The following is a 20,549-nucleotide window of genomic DNA, read 5'->3' on the forward strand; positions in this document are numbered from 1 at the left end:
GGGGGAAGGGCTTAGTGGCAGCTCAGTGGGAGGTCCCGTGTTGTTGTGGCCCGGCTGATCCAAGCACCTGTCTGCATGGATTCATCACCGTGAAGGGCTGCCGGCTGTGACACCGTATGAAATGCACATGTTAACAGTGCAGACAGGGAAGTTTGGAGATGATGCAGCTTCCTCTTCATGTGTTCGTGTGTGTGTCAGGATGAGGCCCCTGCAGGAATCGCTGCCTCAGCCCAGCCTGTCTACATGGGCGACTTGCCTGTTGTTTCCTGTTTTCTTTAGGAAGGTGGATTCCACTTATGGTGGACCTGGAGGGGCGAGAGAGGCTGGAGAGAGAATGTGTGTGTTTGTTTAATAGGGAGCTTGTTAGTCAGCCAGATCCTATATTAAGGACCAGAGCTGGAATGTGGGTGGTTTTTGTTTGCTTTCATCCTGTTTTGGCCTTTAGAATTCATTGTTTTGGTTCAATGAGTTTCAGTGTGAAAATGCTGTGTTGTATATGGAGATTATGCAGTGTATTTTTTACAATATGCTCAAACATATTTTGTTATGTTGATGTATGCGTGTATTGCAAATGTGTATATATCTGTGTGTGTGTGTGTTTGTATGTTATGTCTGTGTTAGGAAGCATTTGTTGACAAAGACCCAGGGGGTGGCATCCTGCAGAAGGGACAGGATAGGGCCCTAAGGGTGTAATCAAAGCAAGGAAGAACACTGGGGATAAACACACACACATACACACGCACACACGCGCGCGCACACACACACACACACACACACACTTCCTCACTTGTCATTCTTATTTTAAAGGGAAAACGCAGTTTCAGTCAAATTGGGTCTTATTTTCGTAGTTTGGCCTTTGTTCCTATGCATTAATATTCATGATACATGCTAAGCTAATTTCAGACTTCTAGGGTTGCTACGACATCGTCTGACAGGGCAAGAAACAAGAGCGGTCAGATGACGAAACAAACCCTGAGATGATGGTAAAATTATTACCCAAATGGTCTGTTTGGAAAATCCTTCAGAGTTTACAGGCTGACTTCCTGGTTCAGGTTTACCTCCAGATATAGTGCTTTAGATGTGTAGCTGAGTTACCCACGCGTGTTTCTCACCTCTTAGGAATAAGCGATGGTACCACATTCCCAGATCTCAGCAGTCACTTTGGGGAACAACCGGAAACTTTCCATTTAGTCATTAAACTGTACAGTTTTACAGCCTCATATTCTGTAACTGTCAATTAATTATGGAGAGCAGCTAAGCTAAGTAGAGACTTGTGCTAATGATTGTTAAAGGAGTATTCCAGTGATTTAGTGTTGCACTTCCAGAAAGTTTGGGGACTTAAGAGGTCAAAATCGAAGCAGCAAAAGCCGATGTTTAGTCTCTAGTGTGGGACTAGCTCTGAAAACACTGGATCCTACATTTCCCATGATGCAACTTAATAGCTTTCATTAAATGCTCCCTGCCTGTCAAATGTCTCTCAAACAGGCCCCACAGGCTGTCTGTTATCAATCTGTAGTCTCCAAACTCAAGCTGAGACAACCCTGATGACATCACTGTCAGACTGTAGAAAGGTCACTTTCACAGCCGCTGAAGACGTTGCACAACAGTTCTGTTTTACACGTAAAATCTGTTGGTCGCCCCTTTAATTGAACTAAAACTTAGCAGGGGAGGGGCTTGGATTAGCATAGGACAGAATTGGATGGATTTTTTTAAAAAATGGCCTTGCAGCTTGTTCCTGCAGGCTCCTGAAAGGGCCCTGAGAATGTTATTTTGGGCAGAGGCGGGGATGACTGTCAGCGGGTTTGTTTGTAGAAACTTCCCTGGCCATGTGAGAGAGGCAGCGGGAATGTTTGCTGCTTTAAGCTGAACTCTAGCCCAGAATGGATGAGTTTTCTTCTGGCTTCCTCTGTGCGACAGCTGCGTGACAGGCCTGCCGCAGCTCCCTTTCTATGTGTGTGTGTGTATACGAGAGTATATGTGTGTGGGTTAAAGCTGCTGTGGTTCATGAATGTTATCTGTGCCTGTTCAAACCAGGCCCCTCCGGCCTCTTACCACCGTCCGGCTGACGGCTGTTTTTGTTTGTTTCTGGCGCAGAAAGGGCCGAGCGATCTGGAGCTGTTGTCGGAGGAATACTCTGTGATGATTGGCTCCTATCCCTGTAACATCAGCTTCAGTAACGACCAGCTGTTCCATTGCACCATCAACGGACTGCTGAGCTCCAGCGAGAGAGAGCTGCCTGTCACGGTACGTGTGCAAACATGTAAAACACCACAATGAAGTGCAAACACCAGTTCAACCTCGTGTTGAAAATATATCGCTAGGTGGGCCGTGATAATTTAAAGATGTCACCCATCTGTCACACACTACTCAAGCAAAACATGTAGTCAGACCATCTGCGATGTTCATCGAGACAGATTTGATCTGCACAGGTCCGTGTGTAGCCGGAACGATCTGCAACACCCTGGCTACACTGCGTTGTGTTCTGGTGCATAGGAGGAGACTGGACACAGAGGGACGCTGTACACAGAGGGTGCTGTCTGACTGGAGGTTTATTCCTGCATCATCTGCATCATATGAAATCATATAAAAATGGAATGTGAGTTGTCATGCCATCCAAAATTCCACCTCTCGCAGTCACGATCAACACGGACTGACTTTACACTATACAGCCATACAATCTTGTGAAAAATAAATTAAAACAATAAATGTATGAATAAATTAAATATAAATGATACAACAGTACCTTATGCACAATATCAAAATCATGTAACCCATTTAGCAGAAATAACGAAAAATAAAAAAAAATCAAACCAAAGACTTTTTTTTTACAGGAACACATAGTCAGCAGTACACTTTAAATTGAATGTTAATAAATGTAATTTCTGAACCCAACCAGCTGTGCACATACCTGCATCATATGAAATCATATAAAAATGGAATGTGAGTTGTCATGCCATCCAAAATTCCACCTAACATAAAAATTACAAGAGAGATGGATTAGCACATGCGCCGAAGCGCACCCCTCCGCACCGACACTCACACACACGCACGTGCAAGATGCAGGGAGAACTGCACGGTAAGCTAGCTTGCTTTCTCACTCAAACACAACGACACAGTTCTGCTATATGGATTTAAACTTTCACAACATGTCACCAAACAACAGTACCCTAACTTATTTTCATGGAATGCTTAATAAAACTTGTGAAGACAACTTTTTGTTACAGTGGCCTCGGACACCTACCTCTCGCAGTCACGATCAACACGGACTGACGAGAGACGTATTCGAAGTTACAATTACTTCCTTCCACTGGCCTTCAAAATAAAAGCGCTGAGGTTGCAATGGAAATATAAAAGAATAAAGCCAAAATAAATAAACGTGTCACGTTGAGGATAAAATAATGAAATAAATCCAAAACACAATGCGAGGGATTTTGGTGAAATTAATAAAAAAATTATTAAAATAATCAACCCTCTTTTCTCTTGTATGTTACACGTGCACAGTCAGTGTGTGTGTCCCTCTCCATGCATTATGAATGGTGTGTAGCCTCTGAGCATGCCACCATGAATCAGCAGTTTGTGGGGGTGGTGCCACAGTGCCACAGTGTTTGCCACTTTCCCGTTATCTCTCTAATCCGTAATCAGCTCGTCTGTCATCACCGACACAATCACCTATCACACAGACGCTATCTGCTCGCAGCGAGACCTGAGCCCTCTGACTCAGCAACGATCTCGCTCCTCGCCCGTGTTTTTGTTTTGTCTCCGAGTTCCTCCGTCAAAATTCAAGGTCTCAATCAAGACGTGGTCGAGCCGTGCGCAGTCCTGATAAAACCGCACATGCTCTGTCCTCTACCCGCGTTTCCCATCTGCTGCCGTCCATTTTGGTCCATTTGATAAGGCTTTATTAAGAAGGGAAAGCATTCATCTATATTTAAGTATGAGGCAGGCTGTGAGTGGTTTGCTGAAATAGCTCAGAAACATATGTTAGTGTGTCTCCGTCTGTCAGCTGACTTGTGCTGTAAGAACCATTTCCCCACTTTGACACAGAAATAGAACGAAAGCTCTATTTTTCCCACTCCCCCTCTCCCCTCACCCACCTCTCTCTCTCACTCTTTCCCTGTCTCGCTCGCTTTCTCTCTCCTCGCGTACCTGTGGCTCACTCTCACACCCCCCCCCCATCCCCCCACCCCCGTCTGCCACTCTGGATGTCTGAGAATAAACACGGGCAATTAGCAAAGACATAAAGGCGGGGCAAGGGTCAAATGAGATCTCATAACACAAATGGGTGGGCTGGCTGCACATGAGCGGCGAGGATGATTAGTGTGCTCATTCGACGGGGTTCATAAACAGAGCCCATGTACCTTTTCCCTTTGTGTCGGCACATTTGAATACGTGCATGCATTTTGAGCTGTGTGTATACCTTGTGGCCATTTGTGTTTCTTCACTTACTTTCGGTGGCAGGTCTATTTTTACATGCTTGTGCTTTGCTTGGCTCCGACTTGGAGCAGTGAGCTGCAGCGGTGGATGTGGGGAAGCAGTGTTTTTGTACCCGAGCGAAACAGGAACATGGAACAATGGCATTTTCCCCTCCATTACACCAGGCCTGGCTGTTGCAGTCTCTGGAAGAGGGCCTCCTCTCGCTGGTCTGGCTAAATAAACGCCTGGACCAGAAAGAGGAAGAGGGAATGAGGAAAGAAGGAGGGAGCCAGCGAGCCAGTTTCCCCCCTCAGAGTAAGACCAGCGTAAGAGGGATTTGGTCTGAGGATTGGAGGCGTTTTATCTGAGGCTCTTTTTTTATGAAGTATGTTCGGATTGAGGAAGGAGAGGAAAAGATGTGTGGAGGGACCACAGAGACCCTGCTGACTAATCAGAAGGCAGAAGTGAAAGTCCTCTCCTTGTCACATCTAGGTTACTCTGAACTGGGTGACTCCTCCGGCTCGTCGCAGCGACAGACCATTTTTCAACGTCTGCAGCGTGTTGTTTTGTTTCCGCGTGTGCACCTGCGTCCATGAGACAAATAATGCGTCCGTGCATTTGTGCGTGCATGCAGGCTTGTGTTCTCATTAGGAACTGCCAGTGTTACACTGCATCCATTTTTATACCACATTACAAAGAAAATACTTACTGCACCGACTGCCTCTGCTCATCACTGCTCTGTCTGGCCAAGCTTTCTCAAAATAAAATTTATTTCTAATTAATGATTCATAATTAAGTCACATATTTTCACAGCAGATGTTCAGTGTTTGCAATAGTATAATACTGAACTTTTAAGGAAAAAGATTATGTTTGACTCCGACCTATTATGTGACATCCAAGTATCCAGGAAGGTTATGAACAGTTGCACATCTTATTTCCTCTCACTGTAATTCTCTTTACTACCACTATAAGTCAGCTGCTCACCTCCAGCTTCTCTGCTTTTAAAAAATTTTAGGAAGACGGACCACATCGCTCCCATTCTTGCATCTTTGCACGGCTTTCGAGTAGACTGGTGATGCCTGAGCAGCGGCTTGCGAGAAAGATCTCATGATTAATAATAATTTGACATGGCCATCCTGGACTGCTGAGATTTCATCTTTATTTTTTATGACATATTTATTTTTATCACAGGTCGTAGTGTCCAGGAATATTCAGTATCCGGTAATATGGCATAAATCTGAATTATAGTCTCATAAAAACCAACTACAGTATAGAGCTTTATGTGGAGCAGAATTTAAGTTGATGTTCATGTTATTAGTTATCGTTAGGGCAGGTTTGATTATAAGATAAGCTTAGTTTATCACATGATTTAAATGTCCTTCATCTCCTGTGACTTCTTCTAGTTGGATGATTATCAAAGACATGAGCTGTGAATCAGGACGACAGCCTTTTGTTGTCGGTTTTATTTATAGTGCTTACAAGAGGAGAGTAAGACTTTTTGTCGACAATATGAGGTTTTATGAAAGAAGCTGTGTTATTTTTCTGACAGATTTCACCGCTGCATCGGTATATTTGGTGTCCATGTGGGCTTCACACAAGCAAACAGCTACTATGATGAAAGAAAAACAAAGAACTGATAAAAAGAAAAGACGTACTAGCATGTTTTGAAGGAGCTCGGTCCAGTTTCACGTGTTCTTTCTCTTTCCAGGTTCAAGTGGGGAACTTTCGTCGCACCATCGCCAAAGTGCAGCTGGGCGGCAGCGAGCTGGCCATTGTGGTGTCCATTGTGGTGTGCTGCGTGCTGCTGCTGCTGTGCACTGTGGGTAGGTTGTGTACACATGCTTACCAGCGGATGATGGATGTCTGCCTGCTGTAGCGATGGATGCTCCAGATGTGGAACAGATAAAAGGAATTCTGGGGTCATAGTTTCCCTCACTTGCTTCATCCCTCCTCAGTACCCGAAGCACAAAGACCCCACTGTTCCCCTCGAGGTCTGCTCTGCCTGTGCGCTCATGTGCGTGTGTGTGCACTCTGTTCTGTAATCTTTGTGTGAGTGTGTGTGAAGGGCAGGTGTAGGGGGTGAAAATTGGTGCAAGTCTGGATTTTCACACAGTTCCCTGCTTTGAATCAGCTCTCAGATATCCGCAGGAGCCCTTTTTCTTGTCAGACTGCGCGCCTGTGACATAGCCGTTGAAATAAAATGTGCACCGATTTTATTTACAACCATTCACAAACTTCCCGAGAGAACTTTCTCTTACGCGCTCTCGCAGTCAGATACATTCATGCACAGATTTTTCTCAAAGGCTGAAAATCTTTTAGGCACATTTTTGAACCCGTTCATTATGTTGGAAGCTGTCATCGTGTCGAGTCTGTGGGTTGAAGCACGCTGCATGTAAACTGCATTTTGTCTCTCTCAGCTCTTGTAGTGTATTGCACAAAGAGCCGAAGGGCGGAACGCTACTGGCAGAAAACGCTACTCCAAATGGAGGAGATGGAGTCCCAGATCAGAGAGGAGATCCGTAAAGGTGTGTTTACACAAGAACCCACACACACGCACAAACACACACACACACACACACACACACTCTACTGCTGTACGAGCTCTGCTACGCATTGTTTAGCCCTCAAATGATGTTTCGTGTCGATTGACATGAAAAAAGAGCTTCTGGGAAGACAGAAATATTGACCACATATATTTGTCTGTTTGTGCATGTCCGTGTGTGTGTGTGCATACAAAATGTGTGTTTGTTTGAGATTTTTCTCTCGGCTGAAGTAGGGGGGAGATACAACTGTTGACAGATTTGTGCCTAGTAAGCGTGACTCATAAAACGCAGTGTCTGACAAATGATCAGTCACACGCAAGTCGCACTGAGTGGCCGTATCGCCTCTCTTGTGTCTGCGCCGTAGGAACAAGCCCTGCGTGTGTGTGTGAGTGTGTGTGTGTGTGTGTGTGCTTAGTACCCTTAGTCTATCTGTGCATATGTGTGTCTAGGGCATTAGAGTAAAGCTGCGTGAAGGCCACTCCGCGTCTGTGCACCCAGATTTATGGAGTAGAGATGGGGGGGGCGGATAGAGAAAGAGAAGTGGAGGGAGGAAGAGATAGGAGCGGGAGTCAGGGCAGCGAGTCCGGGGAGAAGCAGAGGCGTGGGCGGAGGAGAGGCTGTTTAGTCAGAGGACGCAGATAGATCTGCGGCCGGGTTCAGGGCGACTGTGCGCAGAGCAAGGGATAGCTCTACTGAGATGAAAGATGTGATAAAAGCGGAAGAAGAGGGAGTGAAGGAAGATGGGGAATTGACATGTTCCAGGTTACAGGAGGGTTTTGTTGTTTGTCTGGAAAGTGGGGAGGGTGTGTCCGGGCCTGCTGCGCCCAATCAGGAGTTGATGGTGTGAGCTGCAGAGGACTCTTTAGTGAGCAGGAGGATAAATAACCTGGAGGAGTAATGAAATATGTTTTTAATCCCTCAGGTCTAGTATTCCCTGCTTTCAACACACACACTGTCTGAAGAAACTGGCATTGTAACCCAAATACGTCTCTCATCCCACCACAGGAAGAGCTCCTCCATAAAGGGATCTCCAGCGTCTCATTAGAGGAGAACATTATCCTCTCCTAGAACATGCTATCCAATAAAGTGGCTCCAATATTAGCATGCAGATTCAAGTCAGTGTGGATATGCTGATACTGTTTCTGCAGCATATAAACCTCAGCCTGCACACATGTTTTGGATGAGGGCCTCAGACTGGATTTGGCTGCTCTGATTGTTGTTTGGTAAATATTTGTCTGCATGCCGTGCCGGACTGCACAATCTGGCAAAGAGGGACGAGAAGGAGAGAGAGAGGAAGAAGATCAGAGGATGGGTGTTTGGCATTATTTAGTATTCAACCAGAACACATCACTAGTTTGAGGAAATTCAGTGATACATTTCTGTGTCTGATCTAACATTTCTTCCACTGAAAAGAGACAGATTCTCACAGATCCCACGGCAGCTTGGGAGAATTTTGATGGTTATTGCATTAGCCTGTGAACAGATTTCTGACTCATTTTGCTTAGCAACAAATAAACCTCGAGGAGCCAGAAACAAGATTGTGGTTTAAAAAGAGTCCCAGGATTCAAGCCTTTTTGGGCCTTTTCTTTTCTCTTTTTTTTAGGCTTTGCAGAGCTGCAGACGGACATGACAGACCTGACCAAGGAGCTGAATCGCAGCCAGGGCATCCCCTTTTTGGAGTACAAACAGTTTGTCACGCGCACGTTCTTCCCCAAGGTGAGAGAGCCTATTTTTCCCGGCTATCTGATTTCGACTGGCACACTGACAATACCATTTTTCTCAATGGGATTTTAGTATTTTCTCCCTCTACGTGTCCCGTTTCCCACTGCTTGTAATATGCAGGATGGAAATTCACCTTGGAACTTTTAAACACAGAGCAGGCATCTAGCGAAGTGTAGCTCAGTTTGGCACCCTGCAGGAGGGTTAATGTGTTCTCTATAGGTAAGCATTTTACCGATGTGTGATCCACCCTGAAGGTAGACTGCGGGTCTATCTGCTGGTGGTTGTTTTTCCACCGATACAGACAGACACAACTCAGCGGGCTTTGTCTTGCAACCACAGGCATGGACTTTCAAGGAGACAGAACAATGGCGGGCACTGAGACAAGGAAACTTTCCCCCTGATTTCTCAAAACACACTTCTCATTCTGCTTACACGCCCACGCTATTTTGCAAGTATACACTCTCTTGCGCAACGGCAGCCGCGCTGGTTTGTTGCAGTGGACGGTGGACAGTGTTTTCTGTCGTGAAGGAAGTGAGTGGGGAGAGTGTTGAAAAGCTGCATGGAGGGAAACATAAATCTGAGAGTTGCCGCTTCGGTATCGTCTCTCCGTAGTTTTCCGCTAAGACAGCAAACACTAGCCCCGACCCTTTGTGCTCTTGTTTTTCCACAAGAGCTTCTGGTTCTCGTAGATTACTCACACACACACCAGCGTTTGAAGCAGACTTTTAGACACAGTTAGAATACAAGCCAAATGTAGCTGCCCTGGAATGACAGACAGTGTTGAAAGGCTGCCTCTTGGCTATGGGTCAGTTTGTCTCTAAAGCCATTAAGGCTCATGACGTTTTGTGTCACGGTGTCATGTTTCCTTTTCATGGTCAGTCAGGGCCCATTCAGGGCCTCGTCAAGAAATTCTGCCCTTTGGTTCCAGACTGCAAACTTACCGCCAAAATCTCAAGGCCTGTTTTCCCTGCCTATCCGTCTTCCCGTGTTTACAACTAAAGCTGACTTTGTATGACAGTTTTCTGCGTGTGTTTATGTGTGTTTCAGATGTGCTCCGATTACGAGAAGAGTCTGGTCCAGCCCGCTTACGAGAATGATGGTCTTGGCCCTCGAGCGCTGCCAGAGACCCACCCGCTGCTGCAGGACTGGCAGGTGAAGGGTTAAGCCATTAGGATGTTAGGTCAGGTTGTGCTTTCTTCTGCCAGAGTGCCTTGATTGGGGTCCTTTTTCACTGCTTTGCTTTGCAACTGGGTCACAGTGAAGCTTATTAAGGTTTCACAGTGGGGTTGTTTGTTGATGAGGAGTCAAGAAAAGCATATTGTGTATTTTTGCCCATGTGTGCTCGTTATAATGTATGCGCGTGAGTATGTCATTGTAGCTCACATGCGCATATGAATACTAATGCACGCCATTCAGCGGCTCCCAGTGAGTGAGACACAAAAAAATTTCAGCTTGTCAAGAAATATGCTGCCCACCAAGTTGATGGCAGGTTGTTGACACACTTCCCACTGGCTCTTGGACAACCGAACAGTGTGCTTTTCATCGAGATCCACCTCTAGTTGTTGTGTGTGTGCTTAATGGAGGGGCGGACTGGAGTGAGAGTTATGAAGAGAGAGCGGGAGAGAGAGAGAGCGTGCACTGTCACACACCTCTGTGTGAACGTGTGCTGAAAGTGAAAGCATGCACGTATGTGTGTGTGTGTGTGTATACATCAGGAAAAGGGAAAGTAACGATTGCAGCGCTAGTTTTGGGTCGGCAGCCGGGGGAGCCTGTCTAACCGTGATGAAGTGCCTTGGATCCACATCGTCTTCCCAGGAAGTGTTTTCCAGGTCACAGCAAATAAATCTCACAGGCGGGCATTTATCTTAATGGACACCCCTGTTCTCCTTCTGTCAGGCTGCAAACCACACCATATGGCTGCAGTCCAGAGGGAAGACTTCATCACACTGCTGCTTAGTCGCACCCATAGATAGACCATACTCATTAAGTCGACTCGGCACATTTAGAGACAATCACACACAGTCAGGGATGGCGAGGGGCGCAGATTTCATTACAACTTCAGGGGGGACTACAGACATGAAAAAAGGCCCGGTGCACTATGCTGTTCAACCAAATACACGCCCCGGCTACCATTGGGAGTTGAATGAGTTTAACCAATTAACATTAGCTAGCTAGGTTCAACCAGTGTAACATTAGCTAGCTAGCTGGGTAATGTTACATTGATTAAGCATCCAATAATAGCCCACAACGTTGTGCACCCGGCATTTGTTTTTAGCTAGCTAGCTAAACCATACTTTTTAGCTAGCTAGCTAAAAACAAAGAAAAACTAAGAAAGACATAATTACTTTTTATTTTACAATTATTATTATTATTATTATGTGCTAAAGAGGCCAATTCTAATTTACAAAGTTTCATGGCCACCTCTTTTTGTTTACCTGTCGATTGCCCATTTAGAGCTTGCAAGCTAGGTAGCTAGCGAGCTCTAAATACGGATCTGGCTGGGGATAAGTTAAGTTACTTGAGGTAGTAAACACAGTCTGATTATGTTTTTTAAACCTTTTATTCTGTTGATGTGTAGACTTTATCTTTCTTTAAACAAAATTCCTTTCAGGTAATGCACCTGTCACAGGACTAGTCTATGGTCTAGCAGTCACCAGCCTCTAGACTCACCCCCTGAAAACGCAACTCACCACTACTGAGACACGGCAGAGATGAGATCTGGGAAACGTAGTCCGATAGCAAGCAAAGGCTTCAGGATGAAGCATTAACTTCATTTCCCAAGTTCCCACTGAGTTTAGTATATGCAACAGTTCAGACTACTGAGCACAATGCAGACACAAAACCTTCCAAAAGGACTGTGTTTATATGTGAATTATTTCAAAGGTGGAATCAACTAAAGACACGTTTTCAATTACATAATCATTTAATAAGAAAAATTCAGATAATGATAATTGTTTAGAAATGATAATTTAGAAATAATTTATTGAGGTAAGCCAGGTTGAACAAGTCCCCGCCAACCCCTCTGGGATCTGCACCCAGGGGGGACTGGAGCAGGAGGTAGAGATACTGCTGAGAGAGAACCAGAGAAGGAGGTGCCTGAAGAAAGAGAAGGTAGAGCTGTGATAGAAAGATAAAGTGCGGGTCACTCGAGACAAGAGGTGGTGAAATAGATTGGGGAGGGCGCAGCAGGTGTGTAATGCACTTTAGGTGGAATCACACAGGAAAATAACAGTTTCATTCCCCCTCCTGTCTGCAGGCTACCAACACAACAAGGCCTAACATAGAGGAGGGCATCACACTTTTCTCCACGCTTCTCAATAACAAGCACTTCCTGATCACGTTCGTGCACGCCTTGGAACAGCAGAAGGACTTTGCTGTACGAGACAGGTAAATCCATCAACTGGTATATGTTTGGCAGTTAAACATAGAACAGATAAAGCATCCTTCCAGATTAACTAACACAGTTTACAGAATATACCCTGTACTGGATTGCATCATATTTTGAGATCAAAGGACTACATTTATGTGAAAGATGTGATTTGTAGTAACGAACCCACAGAGAAATATCTATCTATAATATACAAGTCTGCAGTTCCCCCCATCTCTGCAGAGCGTTGTACCATCTTTAAGCTCATTGTTTTGGATGACTCTCTGGGTTTGGAGGCGTGTTTTGGGTCATTGTCCTGTTGGAAAACAAATGACGCTCCCACAAATCGGATGGGATGACATGTCGCTGCAGAATGCTGTGTTGGCCCTGCTGGTTAAGTTTTCCTTGAATTTTGAATGAATTGCCAGCAGTGTCACCAGCAGAGCACCCGGACACTGTCACACCTCCTCCTCCATGCTTCACGGTGGGAGCCACACATGCAGATACCATCCATTCATCTTATCTGTGTCTCATAAAGACACGGCGGCTGGAACCAAAAATCTCAAATTTGGACTCATCAGACCAAAGTACCTTGTGTTTCTTGGTCTCCCTCAGTAGTGGTTTCTTTGCAGCTATTCGACCATAAAGGCCTGATTCACACAGGCTCTTCTGAACAGCTGATGTTGAGATGTGCCTGCTGCTTGAACTCCGTGAGGCATTAAACTGAGGTGCTGTTAATTGGTGATTTCTGAGGCTGCTAACTGTAATGAACTTATCCTCTGCAGCAGAGTTAAGTCCTGGTCTTCCTTTCCTGGGGTGGCCCTCTTGAGAACTAGGTTCATCGTAGCATTTGATGGTTTTTGCGGCTGCACTTGAAGATACATCCAAAGTTCTTGAAATTTTCCGGATTGACTGACCGTCATTAAAGCAATGATGGACTGTCATTTCTCTTTACTTAGTTGAGTGGTTCTTGACATAATATGGATTATTATAGTTTAAAAGGGCTGTTTTCTGTATACCAACACTACATCTTCAAATGCATCACCAAGGCAAGAAGTTCCAGTAATATGGTACTTTATATGTAGGAGTAGGTCGAGACAAAACAGAGCAGTGGCCAAAATACAGTTAATGCATGTTTAATATTTTAAATCCTCCATAATCACTTGAACAAGTCACAAACAAAAATAAACTTTTTTGTAGCACTGTAGTATATATTATAAGGGTGTTGTATTGCATTGAATTACACTGTATACAGAGGGTGTCTCTATTTTTCCAGTGTTCACCGCTGCTGCTTCTTTACTTCTCATGCTAGTTTGCCTCTGCCTGCCATATACAACACAAAAATATCTCCACTGTTCAGAAAAGTGGTTGCTCCAGCTTTGTAAACACTTGGTCATTTATCCTCATGTCGAAAAACTAGCCAGTCATTGTGGAGAATCAGAGGAAAATTCCAGAGGCAAGACCACATCCCAGTCCCAGCTCAGCGTCAGCACTTACTGACTGATGCGGCCCCTTTCTCCTGGATTAAAGGGGCTTTGTTAGGGAAATCCCCTGTACCTCTGGACTTACTCACCCAGACACTCCCTGCATTAGATCAGGCCTTTATTTGGCCCTGCAGTCACAGGTGCTGTGGGGAAGACGAATCCTTGTTGTTGTTTCTGTCAGGTATTTATTTTTAAATCACTGGCCTCACACTGACGGGGCATGTTTTTTCTCATCTGTCTCCTCTCCTAATCTGTTTTCTCACCCTTCAGATGCAGCCTGGCGTCTCTGCTCACTATCGCCCTCCATGGTAAGCTGGAGTACTACACCAGTATCATGAAAGATCTGCTGGTGGATCTGATTGATGCCTCGGCCTCCAAGAACCCCAAACTGATGCTGCGCCGCACTGAGTCCGTCGTGGAGAAAATGCTGACCAACTGGATGTCCATCTGCATGTACAGCTACCTCAAGGTGAGGATGGAAAAGAAGGAGGCAGCATTGGTTAACAACAATGACCACAGCTTTGATTTTTGACTTCACCTCTTTGCCTTGTTCCGCAGGAAACAGTGGGCGAGCCTTTCTTCCTGCTGCTGTGCGCAATCAAGCAGCAGATCAACAAGGGCTCCATAGACGCCATCACAGGGAAGGCCCGCTACACCCTCAACGAGGAGTGGCTGCTCCGCGAGAATGTTGAGGCCAGGCCACAGGTCTGATTCCGCACACACGCTCTCGGTTCATCTTTCACATCCTCACTTCTGCTTTCTGGAGCTCAGATGTCAAACTTAAATTAGGTTGACTGCCAGAACGTTTCAGTTGTGCTGAAACTCAAAACTTACATTTTTTTTATTTCATTTTTTGTTTTTGCAGAACATCAACGTGTCCTTCCAGGGCTGTGGCATGGACTCACTGTCTGTCAGGGTCATGCATACAGACACAATCTGCCAGGTGAAGGAAAAAATCCTAGAGGCCTTTTATAAAAACCTGCCATTCTCCCAGTGGCCCCGAGCAGAGGATGTAGAGCTGGGTAAGAGCACATTTTCTCTGATTATTTTCATCCCTTCACCTTCCCAACCCTCCAAGATACAGTAATCTCCTTTGCAAAAGGTCAATTCCTCTCATGAAGCTCAACTAACCTGAGGCTGCAATATAATAAATGACAGAATGCATCGAGGAGAGTGTACAGTGATAATCACAAAGAGTTATTGCTTTCAAGAGATGTGCAGCCTGCAGAGCAGATTTGATTAATGGCCCAAGAATATTTCCACAGGTCGTGACACAGAGCGAGCACGGCTGCACTATGCCTCGCATATTCTTTTCCAAATTTAGGATGAAATTGTCTAATATTGCTCTCCTCCCTTCTCCTGTCTCCCTTCTGTCCTTTCTCCCACTTTTCTGTCCTCCAGAGTGGTTTGACTCTGGCAGCAACAGCAAGCTTCTGCAGGACCTGGATAACTCCTCAGTGATGGAGGATGGCAGGAAGAAACTCAACACAGTCTTCCATTACCAGGTGTGTGTGTGTGTGTGTGTGTGTGTGTGTGTGTGTGTGCATGTATGTGTGAGACCACTGTGGTGGGTGTTGTCATTGGTGTACCTGTATGTCCCTGATAGTGTAACAGCAACAGCGGGAGTGCTGAAGGTGAGAAGTCCTTATAAATGGTGTCACTGGCTGTCCATGGGCGGGAGGACACTCTGTCTCTGTGTGGCTGTACACAGTTAGCTGGTCCTTCTGTTTGTGTTTGACTGCTGCTGCATGATGTTTCTCTTTATGTGCAGGTCGTTTACTGCAGCAGGGCTGTAGCAGAGCTGCTGCTTTTATACAGATTCTGCATTTAGACCTAGAGTGTTTGTGTAATCTTCACAGTAGTTAGGTAACATTTTATAACAAAAATAGTATTTTGAATATGTTGATAAGCATTATCTGTGATAATAATCACACATTTAATACTTGACAATCCCCTCATGTTTCAAAACACACAAAAACAATAATTTGTGGAGGCTTTTTTCGTGTTTTTCCACAAATAATATTACCTACCTCCTTTAGAATTCTTATAATTACATCTACTTATTTTGCCTAATTGAAAAACCCAGACTCTATGAATATGCAAATATTGTTCATTTCAAAAGAAAACGGCGCCGCATACTGAATGGATGCTCCCAAGATGATTATTTATGAAGTACAATTACAATTTTTGGACACTACATCTTCATCAGGAAATATGAATTTGACAAGTGCGTTGTAATTGTACTTAATAAACCATCTTTTTGGGAGCATCTATTCAGTGTGCTGGCTGAAATTATTTTTGCCTTTTTGTCCGCTCTCCTGATCTGGTGTGTGAATCGCACAGTAACTCGCGATACGATGCGACCACTATACGTTGCCCACGATAACAATCGCATCACGGTACAGCAACTCTGCAGTACTTGATATGTTGCAAGACAATCATCTATGATACATCACAACATCTGCATAGCTGAGGGTGAAAAAATTCCCCCTAAGAAGGCAAAAAGCAGGAATTATGCATTTATTCACTGCGTCGTGGCGTCAGTTTCACAGAACATGAGTGAACATCTAAGTGCTTCTTCACAGACTTGTCCATTGTCTGGTACCTCTGGCAGGGGAATCTGTTCAGAGCGCCTGCATGTTTTGATAAAAGAATCGATAAAGTATATAATCATAACAGCTGACATTTTATGAGCCCTAAAGAAGTTGTATCTATCTATAATACCTATACCTATTATAAACAGAATCTATTTATAATACTTATTTGTGAATTAATATGTTCTGTATATCATTTACTACAACCCAGACTCCAAAGAAGTTTGGACGCTGTGTAAAACATAACTAAAACAGAATGTGGCGGTGGCTAACCCTTTTTGACATATAGTTAATAGACTATGACTATGACTAAGACTATGCTTATTCGGAATTTTATGCAACATGTTTCAAACCAGTTGGGACAGGAGCAACAGAAGACTGGGCACGTTGTGGAACGCTCCAAAAACAACTGTTTGGAACACATATTATTATTATTACTATATCTTCATTATTGTAAATACAAGTACATCATATAATTTACTTTTAATTGCACAATAATGCAGAAAATTTAATAATTCTGAATTAAATTTGCAATAAATATATTTTTTAGGTCATAAAATATTGAACATGCTTTATTTTTAACAGTCATTATGGAGTTTTTTACTAAACTCTGGGACGGCATTATGAATGTCTTTATGAGTGCGTGTGTGTTTTCTTATGTCTACGTTCATTAATGCGTGAGTAAACAGTCGTCCCGTGACCCTCAACCTTCACCCCTGTACCTGTACTTGTTAAGTGCTCTGTTTAGTTTTTGCTGAGCCACGGGGACAGAGCTGTGAAAGCAGCGAGCTGCAGCATATACTAACAGTCTGGGTTCACTGGCGAGGCTGTTCAATCCATTTCACCGCGGGTTGACTTTAATGAGCCCAGCCAGGCTCCTGCAGACTTGCCACCACTCTAGATGCACGCAAGACTGACACGAATGCGCACACACCAACATATGCACCTCTCAACACCACACTCCCCTCGAGGGCATGCTTAATGACGCTGCTCTGGTGCACCCGAGCTCACCCCTGACCCCGTGCCCTCTGTCCTCTCTCGTCTTCCCTCCCTCCCTCCCTGCCTCACTCCTCCTTCTTCTTCTCTCCCTTCACAGATCCCAGAGGGGGCATCGCTGGCTATGAGCATGAAAGACAAGAAAGAGAACACCCTGGGGAGAGGTACGTCACCTTCAAACATACCCACTCCCCGTCGCTTTGTCACACACACTCACCCACAATTGGGTAAATACACGCACTCACTCCATCACAGGAAACGGCACATGCTTAGCTGGTCACGAGAACACGATACGCTCATGTAAACACGCATGAAACCACACACCCTCCCGTCCCCATAAGACACAGCGGACATCTAAACACACTCGCGCCTAATAAATCACAACACATACTCTCTGCCACCGCTTCGTTCGGAGCTCTATTCTCTGTTATAGATGTATTCCATTAGCAAATGTCAGCTTGTGGGAAAAAATGCGACACAAGTTGGTCCATTGTCCGGCCTCAGCCCGGAATATAATGACCGCTCTGCCTGTTGACGGATGAGTCTACATGCAGCCTTTAATGGGCTTGTCCGTTTGTTGTCTTGGGTCTACCTTACATAATCAGTACCAGACCAGAGCCCAGTTCCGCTCAGGCTCTGTCCATCAAAGCCTCTCCTCTCATTCACACTGGGCCAAAAATAGGCTTATGTGGACCAAACCTGGCTCCGGCTTCAAAGCGTCAAGGGGGTGTTATGAGCCTGTAGTGCTCCCTGGCTAATATAAAACACTGTCCTGTCTGCCTGTGATCAGTGTTGAGGGTCTGGACTGAAGCCCGCTGAGCCGGAGCATCTCTGGCAGAGCAGCCTGTAATGAGAACACACTCACTGTGCTGCTGTGTGTGTGTGTGTGTCTGCACAAATGCCTGTCTTTGTTTTTGCTGGTGTGTGTGTACAATAATTTACTGTATTTGTTTGCCTTTGTGTCTGCTTTGAGTTTGTGTTTGGGGCACGCGTCGGCATGTACTCGCGTATTCATACGTGTTCATGCATGTGTATGAGTGTGTTTGGATCTATATATAAACTAGCAAGGTTTAATGCTCCTTCCCAGCGCTGGCCAAGCATTATCATCTCATTACACCGGCTCCAGAACCAATCACAGACTCCGTGTGTCTGTCTCCCCTAATCTCTCTCTTTTCTCTCTCCTTTCACTCGTAATCTTTCTCTTTCATTCTCTCAGACAGCTCCCCTCCCCTACCTGCCCACAGTCCACCTTAATCACTTTCTCCTCTCGCATGTACTCTATCTCCCTTGCTCTCCTGTCAATCTCCCTCCCTCTATTTTTTTCTGCCTCCTATCTGTCACACTCCTCTGTCCTCCCTCCTCGTGTCTCCTCTCGATCTCTCAGGTCTCCACCTTGCTGATTGCACATTGTTGTGTCTTTTTTTCTCCTTTAGTTAAAGATCTGGATACGGAGAAGTATGTACACTTGGTGAGTACCTCCTCGTGCTGTAGCTAATCAGAATATTTCTATAAGTGCGCTCCGAGTTTATTAGCAGAGCTTTTTCTGTGTGTGCCACTGTTAGTCAGCCCAAGCGGGCCTGACGACAGAGAGAATGAGGGTGAATGGAGGTGAAAAGGAAAGCTGCTGAGAGGACATGACAGCACTAATGCAGCTTAAGCTCTTTTATAAACGTCAGCCAAGATATGGGCCCTTTGACTTTAGAATAATGAGTTCCTTGGAACACAATTTGCCGGGTGAATAGTTAGTTTTACAGGACAGTTGTAGACCTTTTTTTTTTAACACAAGTAGGTGGATTCTGGCTGCTTCTTTCTTTTCCCCACCCCTATTTAGACCTGTATGAGCAAGCCAGAGACATGATCTTGCACACAGCAAGCAGAGAAAAACCACGAGAATTTCCCAACTCCCATCACTTCCTCAAATCCATATTTTATTTAGCGTTTCAAAATACCCTGATGTGGTTTTGGGATCATGTGTCTAATGCAAGAAACAGAAAATTCCCCTTTGAAAACTGGAACAGCAGAAGCAGTAGAGCATTCATTTATTCACTTATGAGGGGGTTACTTCAACCTTCAACCTGCTGATCTTTGACCTCTGCTTTTCCAGGTCCTACCTCATGATGAGCTAATGGAGACCAAGAGGTCGCACAGGCAGAGCCACCGTAAGAAGGTCCTTCCTGAAATCTACCTGACACGCCTGCTGTCTACCAAGGTAAGCAGAATAAACAAGAGAGAGTGTTTGTCAACACTGCAAAGAGACTTACATTACAGCTTCATATCTAAGTCATCTCAATTTCTTGTTTTTATGGCCTGTATTAGCCTCAGGACCCATCCAGAAATTCCTACATCCCATGAAACCATGTCTCTGCGTATGTATGAGCCGCCTTTTTTCTTTTCCTCCACAGGGAACTCTTCAGAAGTTCTTGGATGACCTCTTTCAAGCCATCCTCAGCATCCCTCCGGACCGCCCCCCTCTGGCTGTCAAATACTTCTTTGACTTCCTGGAGGAACAGGCTGACAAACGGGGCATCACAGACCCAGACACCCTGCACATCTGGAAAACCAACAGGTAGACGACTAAACTCTGTGATTAAAGTCCCCTTTGGCCACCTCGCTGTGCAAGTGCAAGGCTTTAAAAGCTTATCTTCCCCCCTGCAGTTTACCTCTGCGTTTCTGGGTGAACATCCTGAAGAATCCTCAGTTTGTGTTTGACATTGATAAGACAGATCACATGGACGCCTGTCTGTCTGTCATCGCCCAGGCCTTCATAGACGCCTGCTCCATTTCTGACCTGCAGCTCGGCAAGGTGAGATTATCCATCCTTCCATCCATTCGTCCATCTATCTATCTATCTTTCATCGTCCAACAAAATTAAGACAACCAACACCCCTGTATACTCCTGTTAGCTATTTTTTTATCCTACATTTGTTCACATTTTGGCAAATTACCATAAAAAGTATGCCGAATTAGCTATTAGCGGTTGCTGTTTGTACTGTTCCCCTGGATGTACAGACAACTATCACTGGATTACTTTGGTACTAAAGAAAACGTAAAAATGTGATGATTCTCAGTCAAGTTCTGTGAGCTGTAAGGAGCACCTTTTTTCTATGATTTTTCTTTGTTCGGGATGGACATTGGAGATAATGACATCATCAGGAAGTGTAGGTCACACTGAATCAAAATAGAATATGTGCATCAGGTCTGTGTGTTAAGATCTGACTGAGTCACGACTCTGAGAAGGAGTACAAATTTTGACACGCCTGTCCTTTCACCTCAAGCAGTGTGTTTGCCTCACGTCTCTCCCTCTGAAGAGGCGTGCCTCACAGTTTGGTAACCTCTCATCTATCTTACAGTACCTGTGCAGCATATCTACCTAACAACTGATGAAATATCATATCAATAATTGACTTAAGGTTACATATCTATTTATATG

General features: G+C 44.9%; 1 protein-coding gene across 2 annotated transcripts in view; it reads left to right on the forward strand.

The window, feature by feature from the left end:
- Nucleotides 1-20,549, forward strand: part of plxnd1 (plexin D1) — a 66,784-nt gene that overhangs the window by 41,968 nt on the left and 4,267 nt on the right. Inside the window, exons 19-33 of one of the 2 annotated variants that reach the window (XM_041945983.1) lie at nt 2,095-2,244; nt 6,122-6,236; nt 6,831-6,938; nt 8,560-8,672; nt 9,726-9,830; nt 11,935-12,065; nt 13,800-13,998; nt 14,088-14,234; nt 14,395-14,551; nt 14,931-15,034; nt 17,220-17,283; nt 18,553-18,587; nt 19,224-19,328; nt 19,522-19,685; nt 19,775-19,922. In XM_041945983.1, coding sequence (XP_041801917.1) covers nt 2,095-2,244; nt 6,122-6,236; nt 6,831-6,938; nt 8,560-8,672; nt 9,726-9,830; nt 11,935-12,065; nt 13,800-13,998; nt 14,088-14,234; nt 14,395-14,551; nt 14,931-15,034; nt 17,220-17,283; nt 18,553-18,587; nt 19,224-19,328; nt 19,522-19,685; nt 19,775-19,922 — 1,845 coding nt within the window. The remainder of the gene's footprint in view (nt 1-2,094; nt 2,245-6,121; nt 6,237-6,830; nt 6,939-8,559; nt 8,673-9,725; nt 9,831-11,934; nt 12,066-13,799; nt 13,999-14,087; nt 14,235-14,394; nt 14,552-14,930; nt 15,035-17,219; nt 17,284-18,552; nt 18,588-19,223; nt 19,329-19,521; nt 19,686-19,774; nt 19,923-20,549) is intronic. The other variant, XR_006007165.1, reaches the window with a different exon arrangement.

Source organism: Chelmon rostratus, chromosome 10, assembly GCF_017976325.1.
Source record: "Chelmon rostratus isolate fCheRos1 chromosome 10, fCheRos1.pri, whole genome shotgun sequence".
Lineage (NCBI taxonomy): Eukaryota > Metazoa > Chordata > Actinopteri > Chaetodontiformes > Chaetodontidae > Chelmon > Chelmon rostratus.